At 31.9% G+C, this 21,109-nt stretch overlaps 3 protein-coding genes and 1 non-coding gene across 4 annotated transcripts; 3 read left to right on the top strand and 1 right to left on the bottom strand.

Moving 5' to 3' along the window:
* Positions 1–1,464: 1,464 nt before the first annotated feature.
* On the top strand, positions 1,465–6,172 carry LOC135194776 (serine protease 55-like). Its single transcript, XM_064220582.1, has 6 exons — positions 1,465–1,926; positions 2,194–2,336; positions 2,581–2,732; positions 3,941–4,359; positions 4,665–4,807; positions 6,013–6,172. The coding sequence occupies exons 1-6, from the start codon at positions 1,465–1,467 to the stop codon at positions 6,170–6,172; spliced, it is 1,479 nt and encodes a 492-aa protein (XP_064076652.1).
* A 1,667-nt stretch (positions 6,173–7,839) lies between these two features.
* LOC113394186 (kallikrein-4-like) lies at positions 7,840–9,415 on the top strand. Its single transcript, XM_026631404.2, has 3 exons — positions 7,840–8,004; positions 8,300–8,442; positions 9,252–9,415. The coding sequence occupies exons 1-3, from the start codon at positions 7,840–7,842 to the stop codon at positions 9,409–9,411; spliced, it is 468 nt and encodes a 155-aa protein (XP_026487189.2). The 3' UTR covers positions 9,412–9,415.
* A 932-nt stretch (positions 9,416–10,347) lies between these two features.
* On the top strand, positions 10,348–12,140 carry LOC113394177 (trypsin epsilon-like). The gene is made up of 3 exons (XM_026631392.2): positions 10,348–10,833; positions 11,266–11,414; positions 11,999–12,140. The coding sequence occupies exons 1-3, from the start codon at positions 10,348–10,350 to the stop codon at positions 12,138–12,140; spliced, it is 777 nt and encodes a 258-aa protein (XP_026487177.2).
* A 5,621-nt stretch (positions 12,141–17,761) lies between these two features.
* Positions 17,762–17,833, bottom strand: Trnad-guc (transfer RNA aspartic acid (anticodon GUC)). The gene has a single exon. It is a non-coding gene; the product is annotated as a tRNA-Asp (tRNA).
* Between the last annotated feature and the right edge of the window lie 3,276 nt (positions 17,834–21,109).

Below are 21,109 nucleotides of genomic sequence, written 5' to 3'. Positions count from 1 at the left end.
TATAAATTAATTAATAATAAAATGCACTTATATAATTATATTCAATTAAATGAAGTTAATAACCGGGAAATATCGTCTCGAGCTGAAAAAAATGATAAAATTATATTTTACTTCACTTAGGTTACCTTCTTCCGTAGTAGTTGGCATCATTCCTATCGTCAGTACGCCGCCAAAGTTGGAAACTAAATGTTATGTCTCTTGAGCCTGCAAATCGTACACATTGAGTATGAACGAAAGATAACTTATATTTATTTGTACATATAAAATATTATGAGAGGATGGTAACCACTAGGTTTAAATTCACCTACTACTGGGTAAAGTTTAGATCTTATTCCACCGCGCTGCTTAATGCGGGTAGTGTAGATACCACAGTGCCAGAATTTTATTATACATCGTGCAGGTCTTTTGATGTTTAGAAATGTATTTGTTAAAGCAGCATCTCTGCTTAAACAATTATAAATAATTGTCGTTGAACGAATTCATTCGAAGTTTACTATGTAAAATTTATAAATACGACGACTTTTGAGCATATCGCTTTACACCTGCGCCTTGAATGTTGTTCTAGGTAATAAGAAAAAATAGACCGGTATGCGATAATTTTATAGTGTGTCTATTTGTACGCTACTAAGTGGCAATTACTAGGAAAATGCGAAAGATATTTTTACACCCAACTTGAAAACAGTACTAGAGTATCTGAGTAGCAGAATTAAAAAAAATATTTCAAACAAATAAAAATAGAGGTCATGTCCTATATAATGACTAAGGGCAAAACAAACAAGTTTTTTTTTTTAAATAGTTATTTCATTATTGTCCTATTTAACGACTCAACTCTAATTAATATATTTATTTAATTAATTATTAATTATTTATATAAAGGCCTTAACTATATTTACAGATAAAAATTAAAGTAACTCCTGTACAAAACCATAACCATGTATGTTCCTAGCAGCACTTTCCCGTTGAATTGTAATTTCGATCCACTGGGCGAAAAATTAACCAGCCGATTCCAGTGTTACCAGTAAATTCATTGATATTAAATTATCCTAAATTTTATATGAAACGACTTAATTTTCGGTCTACTGTCTTTGCCTTAAAAATAATTAGGTATATATTATTATAAACAGTGAACGGTCTATGATCTTTACAGCTATAATCAAAGGAACATGCTTAGGATTGTGACGATGTGTTGAAAATGTTCTAATTTTATTGTATAGGAATCAATACAAGATGATTACCTTAAAAACTATGCACTTACAATCGACAATTAATATTCTCCAGCGCACGTAATAGGTAATTTACTAACAATTATCACACATACATCGGACTTCAATAATACGTCAGCGTGCTTAATTAGTGGACAATATAAAATAACGCAAAAACAGCATTCGGCAATTAAAGCCATCATTCAATACTAATAATCCTATCAAAGAACTGGTACTTTTTAAGGAAAATTAGACGTATATAATGTTAAAACTACTTGTCTCATTAATCTCGTTATTAGTATTAGTAAATGCCAAATCAATATTAGAACCGAAGATCGTACGTGGTGATCAGGTCAATATATCAAAATTTGCCCACTCAGTATTTTTAGTAATAAATAGTGCAGCTGGCAGCTACGTGTGCGGATCTTCGGTTATCAACCAGAAGATACTCTTGACAGCAGCGCATTGTATCGACTCTTGTGTCAATAAGTGTTTGGGTTCTGCTGCATTTGCAGGCAATGCTGATAAGAGACGAGGTGACAAAATACCAATTTTGGGAACTGCCCCACATAAAAATTTCGACCGTAGCCGTATACAGAACGATATAGGCTTGGTGTTGCTTGAGAATCCTCTACAGTTGGGGAAGTTTGTCAAGAGAGTGGCGTTGACGAGAGTCGCACCGCCTCAGTCAACTGGAACTGTTGCAGGGTGGGGTTTGGTCAACGTACGTATGACGTTTTTTTCTTTTTTATAGCAACTAAACAATATGAACTTCATTTGTTGCTTGAAACGTAAAATTCAAAAATTATCTTTTTCCAAAACGGTTTTTACCATAATATGTTCATTAATATATTCGAATGACAAACATAAAAAATAAAAATATTTCCTATTGAAAAAAAAGTATCGATCTTTTCAAACTATAAAGACCTTTCGAATAATGTATTTCAAGTACATTTTATATCATTTAAAGTAATCATTATAATTTTTAAAGGAAATACAAAGTACTCACACCGATTATCTACACTCAGTTCAACAGACGATTTGGAACCACGAGCACTGTAGAAAAATGTTACCTACGTTACCAAATGGTACTCTCTGCGCCGGAGACGTACAAAATCAACGATACGCATCAGAGTACGTTAAATTATAAACAACAATAATTAGACTTTATATAAAAATAATAAAGCCATAGAATACGGACTAACAGATGTGGAACCAAGCGCCTCAGGCGTTATAGTTTTTTGGACCTCTATTATATTATACTCTTGATTACGATTCCTCTCATTCTCTGTCATAAGGAAAAACGCAAAAATAACATATTTTAGGTAAAATTTTAAAATATGAAAAACATAATAAAATATTGGCATTTTTTTTTCAGAGGTGATTCTGGCAGTGCCCTAATCATCAACCAATATATCCAAATAGGAATAGTCTCTTACAAAAGACCGGATATATCGAGAGCCATTGTAGTTTATACGGACGTTGCTTATTTTTATAAGTGGATACAATATAATTCGAAGAAATTATACTGTGATTACGAGTAATTTGTTATGTTTGTGATAATTTTTCATTGCCTATATAAATATTTTTATATTGAGTTCAATAGTTGTTATAATTATTCGCAGTTCATATTTTTTATTAGTTTCTTACAAACAGTGTAATATTAAATACAGTTATGAAATAATGTAATTATACTTGAATAGTAAGCGATATCGTGTTGTAATGTATTTTTTATTATCAGCAAGTGAATTACTCGAAAATAATTGCATAGAAAACAAAATAGATAATCTCCAAACTGTTATTGAATTGAAAACAAAGAATCCTGTTCTTCTATGATGTCAAATTTTTGTTCGCAATTAATTACGGTTGAATTATTACTAATGGGCGATCACCAGTAACAATAGTTGACTATAATAATCATTAATCAATCGCTCTATCTATCACCTGTATAGTTTGGCTCAAATATATTCTTAATCAACTTGTTATGCATTTTTTTCTGACCGATGATTTTGCTCTTGATACATACTCGCATACTCGATCTCCTTCTTGTCGACTTTTCGCTACTTGCCGTGTATTCTGATCATTGTTTGCGATTTGGTTAATGATGATGAGATGAATAATTTGGCACCTGTGCTTCAACAGGATGCTAAAACGAGTCTTTATTACAATTTACAACGCGAACTATTCTCGGAAGTCGTTGAAATAGGTAGGTATTTATTAATTTATTTAGATGGCATACTTTCGTTGATGAGACATTTCTTTATCAACGGTATTCGTCTTTACACTTAATTTAAAATCACTAATTTCAATTAAAAGTTGATGTTACCTAGGGTAACCAAACTGACGTAACCCTAAACAGTATTGTTTTCTATATATATACACAAAAATGACATGAATAACCACGTCGAATTATATTTAGTTATTAATTTTGCTTACGCGCGTAAGAAGACGATCCGTCTGCTTGAGCTGCCGTTAATCTCATTGTTTGGGTAAACATTGCAAAATTTTCTGAAATTTAAAAGTTTTTAGTAACGATGAACCATGTTTATACATAAATACGTTCATAAATAAGTCGTCGATTATTCGTTGATAAAACATACTCCGTCAATATTAACGAAGTATGACCGATTTCAATTAGATCGAATATAAAAATCTCACGCTATCCAAACAGCTTACAGTGATTGATTTATACGAAAAAATGTTGCTTTACTCTATCATAGTTATGTTGCGATTTTTAGTCGTCACTCCTAGTCAAATAGAACCAAAAATTGTATCCGGATATAAAACTAAAATAAAAAGCCATCCGTATTCAGCAGCTCTTATAATAGTACAAGAATCATCTGCGTATATGTGTGGAGCTTCGATTGTCAACCAAAAGGTACTTCTAACGGCAGCGCACTGCTTCGACGACGCGCTAAATCAAAAAGTCAAAAGTAGAGCTCATATCGGTCACGTGAATAAGCGCATAGGACATGTAATAAGAATATCTAAACTAATGATTCATCCCAAATACGATACAGTGGCGATCTCCTGTGATATCGCGCTGGCTGGACTAAAAAAGGAAATTAAATTTGGCAGAGCTATTAACAGAGTAGCTTTAGCTCAGCGGCGACATCGTGCCGGTCCTGCTTTGATCGCTGGATGGGGATTGCTCGAAGTGAGTTTATATTACTTTTACTATATACTTTTTACATTACTATTAAATATTCTTAAAATAACTCATAAAAAAATCGGATTTTAGTCAAATGAATTATTTATTCTTATAATTAAAAACCATAAACCGCCTCCCATCCCCTATATGAATGCAAATTTTTCTTTTTTGATTTTCCTTCCTTTATATTTATTTAAAAGGTCCTTATACATGTCTTCGCGGTGGATGTACTGGTTTACTCGGGCCGACGTTTTTTCTACTTTTTATATCATATTCAATAGATCATCATATTTTAATAAATATAATTGTAGGAAGATCCGCATAGAGATACTGAATTTTTGCATGAAACAGGACAAAGAGTTTGGCCAAAAAGGGATTGCGTGAAACTCTTGATTGAAATTCCAAATGGAACATTTTGCGGCGGTGAAGGTCCTGCCGGCGGATATCCTTCTAGGTAAGATTAAAGTTTTATTGCAGAAAACTTTAAGACTACTCAATTTTTCTTGTAAACTATAATATATGCCGTATTGATAGCATTGCAAAACCATATCATTCTAATTTCTTGGAAATCGCCCGTGGCCAAGAAACTGGCGAGCATGTCGTTTTCTGATTTGCTCATATTAAGTCGCGATAATGATGAAGTTTAGATCAATACGAATCGATTTAGCACAGTTAATTTAAGTCTTATGTCGTTACATTTTTGGGTTGTAGTGCTTAAAATCTGTAAGATAAAGGTTACTAAATTATTTGCTTATGTCTGCCTCTGAGCCTGATGGACAAACATCCTGAAAACCAAGAAAATCTATGATGCAGATATTCAGGGCTCTGTTTTATCTCGGTGGCGTATTGGTGATATAAAGAATACTAAAAATGATTTGTGAGTCATTGTTTCAGGCAGTAGTGACTATTACATCGGCTGCCCCATGTGCCCGACAGTCTACCGATGTTGTAAAAAATAAAGTACTGACATGTAATCCAAATATAATATGGAATCTCTTTTTGAAATTGTTTATGTGTATTGCTTGACTAGCATCAATTATTTCCATTGATGTGTGCCTCTCTGATTTACTTAGTTTTTAGAAGGAACTAGAACCTCAGCTTCAGAGACAAACATAAGCAAAAAATAAATTAGTCCCTTAATACAGAGCGGCCCTTATTTGCCTGTGCAGCGCTATTATTGTGGCAGAAGACCTACCACAAAAAATAATTTCAGCCATGTGAACAAATATTTTAAAATTTTAATGCCGGCTACACGCACTAGCCACGGGTATTATAACTATGCTGAGATTTACACTCCCGTGTCTAGGAAAGCACGTTAAGCCAGTCCTGAGCCTACATGGAGAATGTTCCATCGAATTATAATTGAATCTTCTGCGCAGTCTCCGTTGAGAATATGTGTGACGGTATATAAAGTTATAAGATTGAATCTTCTTCATAAGTTTATCAAAAACGTTACAAAACATAGACACTTATGCTAAACGATTTTTAGTTTAATTGAAATCCGCAAACGCAATGGACAGCATTGTGGGACTAGTTCCAACTCTTTTTCTGACGAGAAGATATATATGCCAAGCAAAGGAACATTGTACTATCAATATCGTTGAAGTAAAAAAGGAAGTACGAATACAATTTATTTGCCATGTATTCTTCTATTTTCAGAGGTGATTCTGGCAGTCCGCTCATAATAGACGGATACATGCAAATTGGCCTGGTCTCCTTCAAAGAAATGAACATATCTACATCCGTCATCATTTACACGGATATTACATACTATTACAAATGGATTACTAAGAATGCTAAAGCTGTGTTTTGTGGATAAAATAAAATTCTTGGTGTTATCGTTTTTACCCATAAATATGATATATATGTATGTACATAACGTGACAGTTCAATTGATGAATGAGCGCTATCAAATACATTTTAAAATCGTAGCAAAGTACAAATTTCACTTAAAGAGAAAGAGGTTTGGATGTTATAGTAAACTATGTTTGTCTTTATTAGTTAAATTTACTTGTATAAATTATGAATTATCTACGTACAAGAATGTAAAGTACGTACTTTTTCTTTCATGTATTGTTAGTAAACCTGTTGCCTTAAAATCACTTTTCTACCTAACATTTCCTCTTGTGTACAGTACCCCTTTAATTTAGTTACTGAACATTAACAACAAATCCTTATTATCTACATATTACTCTTAGGAGTTTTAGGTACTGGTGCGACTAGAAGGTTCGATGTAGTCGAAGCAAAAGTTCTTTGTTGCTTGAATCTAAGTAACATGATATTTTTTTTAAGTAAAACGATTAAACTTTTTTTTCGTATTTAATTTATTTGTATTTATATAAAAATATAGTTAGTATCTTATATTACTTAGTATTCATTATGATAACGCATGACATGATACATTGTGATAAGATTGTCTTATAAAGAAGGTGTGTTATGACCACACGATAAATTCAAGCTAGATGATAGCGTGTAGACCAATTTAAAACTGGTAAAGTTGTAAATCGTTGAGAAATAAGTTTACTCTTTTAAATTCCGATCAATATAAATAAATTCATTTAAAATATTAGGTTTTTTTATTTAATTTTGATTGAAACCTATATTATTGAAGAATACTATGCTTAATTTTCTGTCCAGTGTCTCGCAATGAACAAGACCCACTGTCATGATCTCGTATTGGTTATGAACACATCGAAGTTTCTTATTTGTGTAAAAGGAAATCTGGGCGAAATAAATCTTTCGGGTTTCAATGGAATATCAGGAACGATAGGATCTTTAAAATAGTTGTTTCAGCCATATTAGATTGTGACTGATTGCCAAGTATTAATATATTAGGACGTACTTTAATTTCTTCGAGTAATATTTTAACCACAATCTATCAAAAATTAAGTCATCGTGTCCAAAACATTTTTGAATTGAACTATGTTTGGAATTGCGTTTTAGCACTGCTGTCGCGTATATAAGAATTGTAAGTCACTGATGATCTAAATTTAATTTGAATGTTTGGCAAAAAAATAATTTATGTATTAAAAGCAGTAACTTACCTACATATGTATATCGATCGTCGATTAAATGATGATAAAAAATGCACCGCGAAAGTTAACGAAGTGTGGCCGAAATTAATCAGATCAAAATTAATAGCTTAGAAAACGCAAACAGCATACAGTGACCGATTTATACAATATAATGTTGCTTTACTTAATCACACTCAATTTGCGATTTTTAATCGTCACTTCTAGTCAAATGGAACCTAGAGTTGTAGGGGGAAACATCTCTAAAATATTAAACCATCCATACTCAGCGTTTCTTGTCGTAGCACAAAATACGTCTGCGTTTATTTGTGGATCTTCGATCGTTAACCAAAAACTCCTTCTAACAGCGGCACACTGTTTTGACAATGTTTTGACGATAAATCTCAAAACAAAAGTAACCGCTAATATCGGTCACGCGAACAAACGAAAAGGATATGTAATGAAAATATTAAGCATGAAAATTCACCCGCAATACAATACAATGACAATTACCACCGATATTGCGCTAATAGGATTAGCAGAAGAAATTCAGTTTGGTGCAGGGATTAATAGAGTAGCTTTAGCTCGGCGTCGACCGCGCGCAGGTGTTGCTTTGATCGCTGGATGGGGTTTGCTCAGCGTAAGTTTATATAATAAAAAAAATAATATCTTAAAACAATTTACAATAACTCAAGCTCTATTTATTTATTTCACTGTCCTTCGACATAAGCTTGTCTACCACCTGCCAAATTAAAGCAACATTAAATAAAACACAAGGGAAAGAATAAAGTTTCCTTTAAAACTTTCATTTTCATTTAAGTATCATTTTTGTATAAGATGCAGGGATTATTCGGGACGACGTTAATTCTACTTTTAACTCCATAACTCAATAGACATAATATTAATGATTATTTCATTGAAGTAAATAATTGTAGGAAGAACCATACCAAGATACTGACTTATTGCATGAAACACAGCAAGAGATTTGGCCAAACACCGAGTGCGTTAAACTCCTAAGGAAATTGCCAGAAGGAACATTTTGCAGTGGTGAAGGTCGTCACGGCGGGTACCCTTCTATGTGAGATTAAAACAATACATGGTTTTAAACTGAGTCATTGCAATTGCTCAATCGAAATAAGCTTAATTTTATGTTACTATAATATTGACAACATTGTTAGTCTACTATCTAGCTTATATAAAATTGCAAATCGCTATAGAGTTTTTCTATGAATAATTTCGCAGTAACGACCGGGAGTTTGGATCTGGGCTGGCATTTACCATTCCCGTGCCGAAAGCCCGTAAAACTCTATGCTCTTTCCTGTTGTGTAGTATTGCCGATCCACGAAATTATTTATAATTAGAGGTATTTAGCTTTAGGTTAGATGAGAACATTTAGACTATTTTAAATAAATTACTTTAAATTAATCATTCATCATACATTGCGATATATGATGAATGATTAATGTTAGTGTTAGTTTAGGTTCAAACCCAGACAAGCACCACTGAATTTTCATGAGCTTGTTTTGTGTTTATAATTCATCTCGTGCTCGGCGGTGAAGGAAAACATCGTGAGGAAAACTGCATGTGTCTAATTTCAACGAAATTCTGCCACGTGTGTATCCAACAACCCGCATTGGAGCAGCGTAATGGAATATGCTCCAAGCCTTCTCCTCAATGGGAAAGGAGGCTTTAGCCCAGCAGTGGGAAATTTACAGACTGTTATTGTTGTTCTTGTTGTATAATGTCGTGTAATAATTTCCAAAACTTCTGCCAAAGAGAAGGAGGTCGTTACCCACCAATGGAAAATTAAAAATCTGACCATTGTTAGCATTAGTATAGCTTGAAAATAAAATGCAATTTATTTACTAAGAATTATTTTATTTTCAGGGGTGATTCTGGCAGTCCCCTCATAGTTAATGGATACTTGCAAATTGGCCTAGTCTCCTTTAAAAAAATACACTTATCTAGATCCGTCATTGTTTACACGGATATCGCATACTATTATAAGTGGATTGCTGAGAATGCCAGAAATGTGTTTTGTGGATAAAATGAAACCCAAGAAACGAAAGTGTCAATGTAAATTTCTAAGTATTATCCTTTTTACACACAATTATGTATATACATAATGTGAAAGTTCTATTGTTGAATAAATGCCACAAAATTATTTCGAATTCGTATTGAATTACAAATTATCTGAAAAATAAATTATCTTTTTGACGGCCATACTGCTGCCTGAAAGCCATTCTCATTCCTACCTAACGCCTCTTGTGTCATTATCAGTAACAGTGAAATCAGTTCAATCATTTTACTATCATAGTATATATTACTAAACTTTAACATTTAATTACCAATAGGTGACTCGTAGAAGGAGTTTAAATCTCGGTGTGATTGGAACAGTCAATGGCGAAGTGGGAGTTCCATGTTAATTCATGTAGAATGTAGATGTTCCAAATGAATACCTACAGTTCTTCTTACTTAAATAAAAGGACTAAAGTTTTCGTATTTATTTATTATTGTTAATAGTAATGTATTGTTAGTATCATAATTACTAAGTATTAATAAGAGATGATTAATTTTGATAAAACATGACGTATGATCCATGATGGCACAATTGTAAATCGTAAAAATAATTGAAATAAAATGTCGAAAATCTCGTCGAAAAGAAATGTTATTTCTATTCTATAAGAGTACAGACATATTCTAGAGTTAAATTGCGAGACGTTGTTTCCATAGCTTCTGATTCAGTAAGACTTTGGAGACCATTCAAATGGCAACTTTGCGACCAAAATATACAATTACATTAATAAAATAGAAAAAAAAACATCTCGAAGTGGACCTCGTACAACCTTATCGTAAATAATTTTGTGACTCAAATTAATTACACATAAATTCTCGAATTTTATTTTTGCTATAAAATGTCTATAAACTTGCTTTATTGATAAATTTCAGCGACCAATTAAGAAACTAAATTAGTGACTTAAGGATGTTGCATTCGTTGATGTTACGAGTATGTTTGTTTTATTGTTTGTTGCATCACGTATGCAGTGGGTTGTTAAACTCCAGTGTAGAAGGTCGAATAGTCAAGGGATATGAAGTTGATATAGACCTATATCCTTATTCTGTTTTTTTGCATTTTCAAAAGGACGTTCCTACAGCTTGTGGCTCTTCTCTCGTCATGGACCGGGCTGTGGTAACTGCAGCTCATTGTTTGAACGAACTTAAACACCGCGACGGTCGTATTACAGCCTTCTTGGGAGCGACTATACCTATACATGCTAAAGTAATCAGGCATGTTGTCGATTACCGTACCCATCCTCACTATCGCGCAGAAAAAGGAAGGTATAATTTAGGCATTGCGTTCTTTAATGCCCGAGTGCCACTAGGTCGTTTTGTAAAAAAAATACCGATTGCTTTTAAATCTCCAATGCCTGGTGACTTTCTGTTTACTAGCGGCTGGGGTAAGCAAGTAGTAAGTGTACTTTTAATTAATATTATTTACGTTAGTATAAGCACTAAAATTTTTAAATATAGAATGGATTATCTGGCCTGTTTTAAGCGATATCATTTAAACATGTTCGCACCACACGTTCTTTGACCACAGATTGTTAATAGCTGATCGGTGGAGACAATATTACTGATAATGGTACCAAATCTAAAATTCTTAAATATTTTTTACTTGGAGCAGCCACCATATGAAAAAACTAATACAAAAACTGAACGAAAATTGAATATTAGAGTACAAAAGGACGTTTATCCCAAGAAATCGAAGGGTTCTTAGATCTTGAAAATGAAGACCCGTACAACACGGCTCATTTTATTTTTGATAGTAACTTATGTGCTTATTATTATTGAGGACGATAAGTTTAGTGATTAGACCTTAAAATTAATTATTTACTTACAGCCTAACAAGGTTCCAGATTACAGCGACTTACGACATCTAAAGGTATCAAAACAAATACTGATAACGGACCGAGAGTGTGAACAGTACACTAATTTCAGACTGTCTTCAGCATACTTATGTACTGTTTCTGTTAATGGATATCATTATCAGTGAGTACAATTAATTTTCCATGGAATACCGTTATACTTGTGTATTGTGCGTGACAATTTATTATGGCTTGTATTAGTAGAAAAAATGATTTGTCAAATTACCGATAAAGGTTTTATTATTTTGTATTTTAAAAGAAAAGTAATTTTATAGCAACGTTAAAAGTTAATTCCCATTGAAATGATTGTGGCTCGCGTGTCTCATATCAGTTCTACTCAAAGTGATCTGGTCACACTGGTCTAGAGGATAAGACAAAAAGTATGTGATTGGAAAATCATTGCATTTTTTCTCGATGTAATTTACAATAGAATCTACATATGACATTTAAATAAAACAAACTAATTTAGTTCAATATTGCTGAAGCTGATAGTAAATATCCTACTGCTGATCAAAGATCTCCTCTTCTCTAGATGAGAATTTTTGAAGTCAATTACCAACTTTTACATTACGAATTGTACCTACCAAGGTACACATGTTCTAGAACTTTATCTTTTCCTCAGGCCTTTACGTTTATGAATGGTTACCTTAATACCTATATAACATAGGTATTATAACCTAACCTATACATTTTTTTATCTATTTTCAGTGGAGATTCTGGAAATGGCTTGGTAACAAAAGATCGTTTCTTGATCGGCGTCGTGTCTTACATGATCAATGAAGTCACTATCTATACCGATGTTATTTTTGAACGCCGCTGGATAATCTTAAAATTTTTTGAAAATTGCTAATATATGCATGTAGTTAGTATACATTTAATACTCATTCGCCCAAATAAAAACTGAATCACCGATAAAAATATACTATGAGAAATATTTATTAGTTATTGGTACTTTTAATGTCTCCTTAACAAATTTCAAAGCATGAACGCAATTTAATATTAAAAAAGTGATGTAGATATTATTAATAAATAAAATCATTAAATAATTATTAAAAAATAATATGTGATATTATAATTATTATTTTAATAATCAAACGATGTAAATTCATAAAAAGGTACCTACTTTAAAAAAAATACTAAATACGTAAATAGTATTTGCAATAAAAACCCAACATGCAGTGCTTACTAATTTGAAGATAGCGCTTATTAGACACGCCCAACGAGATTGTAAATAAAGTCGTAAGTTGCTTATCTCTAAAACGAAACGGCCAAGAATTTATTGTGGCTCAGAAAAGGAAGGCTCACTTGCATAGTAATGAGATGATAAGCGCCTGCGGGAAAACTTCCGTAACATGAACTTGTTACATTGCTAAGTTAAAACGTTCAGTTTCAAATATGCACTTACAGTAATTGTATTTATGTGTTTTGTAACGTCGTATGCCGTCGTAAATGTTAAATTACTGTCTACGTTGCAAATTATTTCCATGTTACATTTTTTTTATGTGGTAAAACGTGTTTAATTTATTTACTAAGAAATTGTGTGACAGAAATTGACTCAATATTATAAGTATTTTATGGAAAATTACACAAAGTTTTAATATAATTTTACAGATATATACATATGTATATATGTTAGATAACGAACACACGACTTTCGAATCATCATATGTAGCCATTTAAGCTCATCGGTATATCCCGATCCCAATCCTTTACTCTGTGGCCGTACCTACAACCTAATAGGTAAAAAATTTAAAAGGAAAATTTGTTATTCGTGAAAGTAGACGTAGCTGTAATTCCTGTTTAAAAACAAGCAAATACATTGTCATGCGCTTAAATTTATAATACAAACTGACACCAAACTAATGATTATGATCTGTCTTTTTTTTCCATAGCTACGATTTTGCATTGAGATACGGGTCGGTGTAATGGTTACTTACCTACATTACTCTTAAATCCTAACACTGAAAAATCATATAACAATAATATACTTATGAAACAAAATCTAATATTCGCTTTGGAAATAGTACAAATCATTTTTAGTAATCGCTTTTATTGAATAAACAACCATGTTAAGTTTGTTGATCGAAGGATATGGTTTGAATTGGATTCCATTCTCGAATCGGTCCCAGTGAACTTTCATGAACTGGTGCATTGTTTGCCCTATATGACAAGTCTCTTGAGATGCGATGCCTCGGGATGGACACGTTTGGACGGGAGGAAGTAGTGACCAAATATGATACGGTACTGACATCACCAATTATTGAGACAGAATAACCGTTTGCTATATTGAATATAATAATAAAAATATTTCGTTTGAAAGCGGTTTTAAACTTTGGAATACAGATTTTAGAAAGTATTATAAGATTGTGTTTTTATTTATCTGTTAAAAAGCCGACTGGTTATTTTTATAATTATTAGTAACACTATTAAAGTACAGTGAACTTTAGGTGGAAAATGGTGCAAAAATTAATGTAATTCAAAAGACTTTGTTTTGTCACAGTAGTGACAATATGAATTCCTCTTACAGTAGATTTTGAATATTTCGGAAGACCAAATGTAAGTTTATGGACTAAGGCACGCAAATGAATCCATCTAGAATATAATTAAAGGAGTTACAGCGAGGTATTCATCGAAGACAAGGGTTAATAAGGTATTGACAGGTGCCCATTTCAACCAACAACCTAATTTTATAGTTGATAATAAGCGACTTCGTTACCTAATCGTTAAATCGTTAACACATGTGCCAATCGATAAAGCGATCGATAAAAGCGGGAAAGTTGAGATTTCTAGTAATTTGGAGCAGAAAATAGCTTCAAGAACAATTACGCTGAAACGATGAGATCTATCATGTTACTATTAGTGTTAATATATCCGGTGCCAAAGGACCATTTTTATTATTAAGTTAATGTAACAAATTAACGCACGAATTAAGTAGACATATATACGACTTCAATAATAATCTAGTTTGTTTTAAATCAATTATTGGTACAGAATCTTTAAAGGAATAAAAATATTGCTATGTCTTAAGACCGTTCAGCAATAATCTTTCAAATTCGTTAAAATATTCAGCAATAATCGGCTTAATTGAATATCATTGCGATTAGAAATGACTATACGAATATGCATGTGCTTGTAATTGAACTGTAAATATGGAGACACAATTATTACGTAATTACGGTTTTATGTAGTTTTTCAAGTACATAAAAACCGTAATTACGAAAAGTCAGAAGGAGTTAAACCAAGACAAACAATTATGCAAATCGGTCCTTACTATTCCTAAAAATATAGACACGATTTCATATAAATTACACATAATAACAGTTGCTAATATTACAACATTTAATTAAATGTTTTTTGTCGAGAACAACAAAAGGATAGGGAAAATTATAAGAGTTGGGTACGATCTACGATAATGATTGTCTCTATTGCGACTGCCGCTTAAGGTTTCTGTCTTTATGTTCGATCCACTTTACACAAAGCTTCTGTAAAATTACTATCTAACGGTTACTACCGCGCAGTTTGCAACGTTTACTTCGATTAGTAATGATTATTTTACCGTACATCGAAATCAAAACAGAAAGTAAAGCAACATTAACTATAGTTTGCATTTATATTCGAATTTATGTATTTTAGAGGAGTAATATATGTAACTCAAATGTATAAATACGGCTAGTTGGTTAATTTACCATTTTCTCATTATTATTTAATATATACAAAGTAGAACTCGTCAAAATGGCATTATTATTTATGTTAATTATAAAAATCATTTAACGAAAATAAAATCGAATATTATATTATAATTAAGTTAAAAAAATCAATCAATTTTCATCGATGAAATTCGATCAAAACATTTATAAAAGCCTCGGTTTTTATGTCGCTGTCGTTTTATTTTTTCATACAGATATTTTCGTATGTCAGTTTCACAATAAAATACAATCAATCAATACTATAGAATCTCGGTTCACGCTTAAAATAATTAATGGTTAATAAATCGTCGAGTACCCAACACTTAACTGGTAGTCGAGTAAAATAAAATAAGCGACGTCCGTTTTTCTATTTAGCAAAAACTATTATAAATGATCGCAGCGTAAAAAACCATCACGCTTCGTGTAACCAGCTTTCTCGCTGCAAGTGGGACATCGGCGTAGACATAATTGAAGTCATCACAAAACCACAATTACTCTCGGTGTAATGGGAATGGTTGCGCTATTGACATTAAAAAAGAGTTTCTATTGTAATTTTTTTGTCTGTCCCTGATTTTTTTTTCGGCAGCAAGCCTTTTTTGTCTGTGGACAATTTTTGACAGCGTCTAGTTCTTGTTAGTCAAACTGAAGTGAAGGCGTCGACATCTTCAATTTTCTTTTGTTAAAAAACCGATTTATATAAGATGTTATATTAGTTTTATTTATAGTAAAGAATGATTATGTTATTTAAGTCTTTGGAACCGTTCTTTTCCATGCTTAACTTTTGTCAATTTTAAATTAGTATAGTTAAGGTGAAAAAATGGCATTTGTAATAAATTTCCTATATTGAAACTTAAAAACAGACGATAATACTACAGTATAATTTTCATAACAATGGATATGATGACTTTAATTAATAAATTATAACGGATGTATGTGAAACAAAAATTCTTAACTTATTAGTAAAGATTTATCAAACTTTATAGACTTCTGTTTTAAGTTAAATTTTAAACACTATGCTAAACTTAGTTCCTAGCCCCTTTATAGATAATCTAGTTCATATCCATGGTACGTGGAAATATAAATTGTTAATTCCTATAAAATAAATAAATAATAGAATTAAATCAATAAACTAATTTTAAATTTTCAATTTTACCAACTTACAACGTACAAAGATTGCAACGAAATACATACAATCAAAATATTTTATTTGACAAATATATGTTATACTTTTTAGTAAGGCCACGATTCCACAGGTAACTAAAATAACAGATAAGAATATGAATCAAAATAAGATCCCATAAGTTTATTATACAACTACAATCATAAGAAAAAAAAAAAACCACATAGCCCGATTAAAATTAATTATTATAATTCAATTCTAAAGAATTAAATTATAATTATTATTATATAATAACAATTCAAAATAATATGTAACATATAACTTTAAATATATTATGTTACACTAAGCTTAAATTTAAAATTAAATTAAACGACGATTAAAAACACGTAACACAAAATCACTTTACTTATTACTTACATAACAGCTTTTTTAAATTTAATATACATGACATGACATTACGTCGAAAAATCATTTCTACTAGTAATAAACAATGTTTTTTATTATTTTATAAACCTTATAATCCTGAGGTAGAAATAAAATCAATCATGATAAAAACCTCGCATTTACATTGAATCGGTGACAGACATTTTTATTTCTAATTTTACGCGGGAAAACATCTTGTATTTTTTTTTTAATACGAATGACGTTCTGAAATCGATTACATTTATTTTTATAAAATCAGATACAATAACAAAACACATGTTTATTAAATATATAATAATAATATAAATGTAACTACATAAATAACTATTTCTAACACTAGTAAATGGCAGACTTAATTACAACACATTACTTAGCAATTACATATCAAAAAAATTATACATAATTTTAGTTTTCTTATCATTTTCAAATCTTCTTGTTAATCAAGTATCTTTAAATATCTTCCAAAGTTGTATGTAGTTGAAGATAGATATATATTAAAGGCTGTGTCGCCCAGCACCAGTGATGCCACTAAGAGACCACGGGACTATATAAAAAACCCGTGAATTCTTCCAGTGCCATTGCCTGTGCATGGTGCGAGTTCTTCTTTCTTCTCTTCTCATTCGAACTTCTTTCTTGTGTTTAGTTTTGAAACACGATGTAACGATGCAGAGCTCATGGAGCTGTAATTCGGTGGAATACAGAATTCTTCTTATTTTACACTACGATTACTTTAATACGATTTAGAAGACGATATTTATTTAGTAAATTTCCAAATAGGCTCAAACATATCAACTAACTCCCGTTCTTACCCACACTTAGATCATTAATTTTTTACTAATACTGTCACTATTTAAAATGTCATTAAATAGTCTTGTGGCTTGTATCACTGTAAATGGCCAGTAATATGTCATACTTTATTTATTATTATAATGAACTGAAGTTGGCAACCTACATTATAAAAGAGAAAACGAATAATGACCTATAGCGTGCCTCTGACTCCTTCTATACATTTACTCAATTCACTTCGTCAAATGTCACAGGATTTGCTCCATTACGTTGATAAAATCTTCGAGTAATTAATAAAACACAATGAATGGTTTTAATTGCGACCTTTTTTTAAAAAATAAAAAAATCGTGAAAGCAAATTATACGAGACACTTTTGATTAATGATAAAAAATTAACACGAAAATATAACTTACAACGAATCTCGCTACCATTTTGGAAATGAGTAACAAAAATTTCTCCCCGGCGGGGAATCGAACCCCGGTCTCCCGCGTGACAGGCGGGGATACTCACCACTATACTACCGAGGATGATATCCAATCCATCCAAAATACAAAATAAGTAATACCTATAGAAATTACGTAATTACAAAGTCGGCTTACATTGTGACGGCATAATTCAAATCGGAGATAAGTATTACAAGCTATTCAGCATAATCTCTTGAATCAAAGATGCGGTATATCCGCACATCCCTTACACTATAATTGTTGCATTAATATGTGCATGGTGGCGGGACTCGATCGTAATCGGGCGCGCGCGCGCTGCGTGCAATTAAAATTAATGAGTGGCCGAGAAGTGCGGCGACGTGGCCTGAAAGACTTTCTTCCATTGCTTCAATGAATTCATTAAAACGTGTAGTATCTGAGACAAGTTAAAATAATGCGCATTATTCAATGAACGTTTTTTCTTAGTGGATATAAGGCTCACTATACTTTTTGTAAATGATATTTTTTATCTGTAAGTATTTTCAGTAAACTTTCCTCGCCCGGGTTTTATTAACATGACCAAAAGGATTCCCAGATTACTGTGCCCTAAGTTAGTTTTGTTGTAATTTTATAGAACACTATATTTTTTAAGTAAAAACATCAAGTAAATACTATAAAATACTAACAATTTCATTAATTTAAGCATCGTTGTGAATAAAACAAGCTTTATTCATGTTATTTTAGACGTATTCAGTATTAATATGATTTCTAGAGAATAATACCTAATTTTATTTACGGTATATATATCACGGAGACATCTTTCACAGTGAAACTAACAAATGACTATTACCCGACTAAGTATAGAACTATTTATGAGAGAGATAAGTATGTGATAGCCTATGATTATTATTATTAGTACAGTCATTATTATTAACTCAATAAAGTATTAAGTCTAATAAAGCTAATTTAAATGATGGACACATTTTATCAGACAATCATCCGTTTGCGAATAAACTCGATTTATTGACGTCGATCTCAAATCGACAAGACATAGCGGTCGCGTTCTATGCAAATGTCTCGTAGGAAATTAAAATGCTTGCATTTAATTAATTCTCTTTAAGACAAATCGGGAGCTCATTAGAATACTGGAGAATGATTACGGAATCGAGAGACAGTCTCCAAGTAAACGTTTTTGAGTAATGTGTGAACAAAAAATATTGTCGCTACCATTTCCCACGTAATTAATCATTCCACCGATGCTATTCGTAGTCGACATTCACATAAAAAATAATACACTTTTTTTATTTAAATTTATAAACGAAATAAATAAATATGATAACAAGTAGTATACCAATAACGAATTCGCTAACAAAAAAAAAATGTTCGATAGTTTCACCATTATAAGATACGAAATTTCCTCGTTGCGAATATTATGTAAATTCGAGCAATTAATAACGGCTAGATACGTATCGGATTGAAATTTTATGGGTATCCGTTCCCACCAGTTCAGTTGTTAGCTTCCCAAACAAGATCCTATAGATTTCGCAAGCGCCGATCATGCTGAGATTTAATACCCCGGTTACAACTCACGAATAAAACTCGAGTCAACATTGCAACCACTTACGTTTGCGTTTATAAAACAACAAACTGAAATGCAAATCTATCTCTAAACGCAAACCGTGGAACATAAACCTTTGTTTGGATATAGAAAACGGTGGGAAAAGAAAATTGCAAGGAGATTGAATAGCAACAGTTAAATGTAAATAGTATTATTCAAAGCGTCGCTGACCGTTATAAACAGATCCACAGGTGTTAATAAACATTAAAGATATGTAATCGATAAGCAAATAGTTATAAATCCGGTAAGAATCTGATATCGGCTATCTTTAATTAATTAATGACCGAAGACTGAGACATTGTCGCATCCACTGAGAATTCTTACGGACAAGATTACCATGTTTTTGGTAATTGTCGATGTGTATTTTTTATCTGTGAGAACTATAAATGGATACAAGAAAAAAAAATACTTTATAATAAAGAAGCAAAGAGCATAAATGGAAATCCATAAAATTAAAACAATATAATTATTTCAAATACTAATTATTCTCATAACATTCAGCAAGAATATTATATAGTTGTATATATTAACTGCTATTTATTATAAAGAGATGCTATAAACTATTTGGCAACTAAAACTATAAGCAGAAAACAGTTTGTTGTGAACAGTTGAAAGCAGTCGTATAATATCGTATTATGAATGAAATAAAATACAAACCTTGTTCCAAATTAACTGTTCACGACAGCCGCTGTCATAATTCTAAAATTATTGTAAAATAAACATCCTAGTTCCTTTATATGACCGTTATGTACACGATATTCGCCAATAAACTTGGTGAAGACCTGAACGTTCGCCGCGGGTGGGTTATTCGTTCGGTTTTCTTCCTTACGAAATATACGCAAGGAAATACCTAGTTCAAATGATTGAGGCAAACATAATTGTTTACTTACACGTGAACGGGTCGAGATAATAAATAAACACGCCTACAGATCGATTGAGAACTCACATCCGATTCATAAGTAGGAAGTTTACATTCCGTTTGCTGATGACGGGCGTGACATTAAATTATTTTTGTATTATTTTAAAGCTTAACTTTAAAAAATACGCACGCTTGCACGTACAACCTTATGATAAAATTATATAAACATTGATAATTAAGGCGACATTGAAGGAAATACGTCAATTTACACATTCATTATTCTGAGCAGAGCCGAGATGGTTCAGTGGTTAGAACGCGTGCATCTTAATCGTCAACGGAACACTGATTTACCACGTGCTTAATTTGTGTTCATAATTCATCTTGTGCTTTGCAGTAAAGGAAAACATCGTGACAAAACTTGCATGTGTCTAATTTCCAATGAAATTCTACAACATGTGTATCCACGGATCTGCATTGGGGAAACGTGATGGAATTAGCTTGAAACCTTTGCCACAGAGAGAGAGGATTTCTTAGCCCAGCAGTGGGACATATAAAGGCGATTACTTTTTACTTAGATTTATACTGAACAGTTTCTGCAGCGCCATTTCGTAAGAACACACTCACTTGTGAAAGCCAACCATTTTGATATGTGTATCCTTTAAATGTTATAAACATTAAAATCACATCGCAAATCACTTTCTGAAATTTCACGATCATGTTTGCGCTGAGTTTCGATTTTGTTCTTACAGAATAGCTCGACGGTTTCTGCAAGCGAGTAATCACGCTGTAGAGTAATCACAATTGCTAGCAAATTAGCATGGTTACGATTGTTGAATTGTTTATTGTTTTACTCGAAGTACTCTTAAATATAAACATATTTTGAAGATAAAATTTAAAAATCTTT

Source organism: Vanessa tameamea, chromosome 4 (genome assembly GCF_037043105.1).
Source record: "Vanessa tameamea isolate UH-Manoa-2023 chromosome 4, ilVanTame1 primary haplotype, whole genome shotgun sequence".
NCBI classification, from domain to species: Eukaryota; Metazoa; Arthropoda; class Insecta; order Lepidoptera; family Nymphalidae; genus Vanessa; species Vanessa tameamea.
Note: the sequence above shows the minus strand (reverse complement) of the source record. Positions and strands in the feature narration are given on the sequence as shown.

What these genes read in the sequence shown, in the direction of transcription:
- LOC135194776 (XM_064220582.1), top strand. Translation starts at nt 1,465, where the DNA reads ATGTTAAAACTACTTGTCTCATTAATCTCGTTATTAGTATTAGTAAAT. An exon ending in TAATTCGAAGAAATTATACT is followed by an intron (nt 2,733 to 3,940) that starts GTGATTACGAGT and finishes TGCGATTTTTAG; the next exon opens with TCGTCACTCCTAGTCAAATA. An exon ending in CTGGATGGGGATTGCTCGAA is followed by an intron (nt 4,360 to 4,664) that starts GTGAGTTTATAT and finishes ATATAATTGTAG; the next exon opens with GAAGATCCGCATAGAGATAC.
- LOC113394186 (XM_026631404.2), top strand. Translation starts at nt 7,840, where the DNA reads ATGAAAATTCACCCGCAATACAATACAATGACAATTACCACCGATATT. An exon ending in CTGGATGGGGTTTGCTCAGC is followed by an intron (nt 8,005 to 8,299) that starts GTAAGTTTATAT and finishes AAATAATTGTAG; the next exon opens with GAAGAACCATACCAAGATAC. An exon ending in CACGGCGGGTACCCTTCTAT is followed by an intron (nt 8,443 to 9,251) that starts GTGAGATTAAAA and finishes TTTTATTTTCAG; the next exon opens with GGGTGATTCTGGCAGTCCCC.
- LOC113394177 (XM_026631392.2), top strand. Translation starts at nt 10,348, where the DNA reads ATGTTGCATTCGTTGATGTTACGAGTATGTTTGTTTTATTGTTTGTTG. An exon ending in GCGGCTGGGGTAAGCAAGTA is followed by an intron (nt 10,834 to 11,265) that starts GTAAGTGTACTT and finishes ATTTACTTACAG; the next exon opens with CCTAACAAGGTTCCAGATTA. An exon ending in GTTAATGGATATCATTATCA is followed by an intron (nt 11,415 to 11,998) that starts GTGAGTACAATT and finishes ATCTATTTTCAG; the next exon opens with TGGAGATTCTGGAAATGGCT.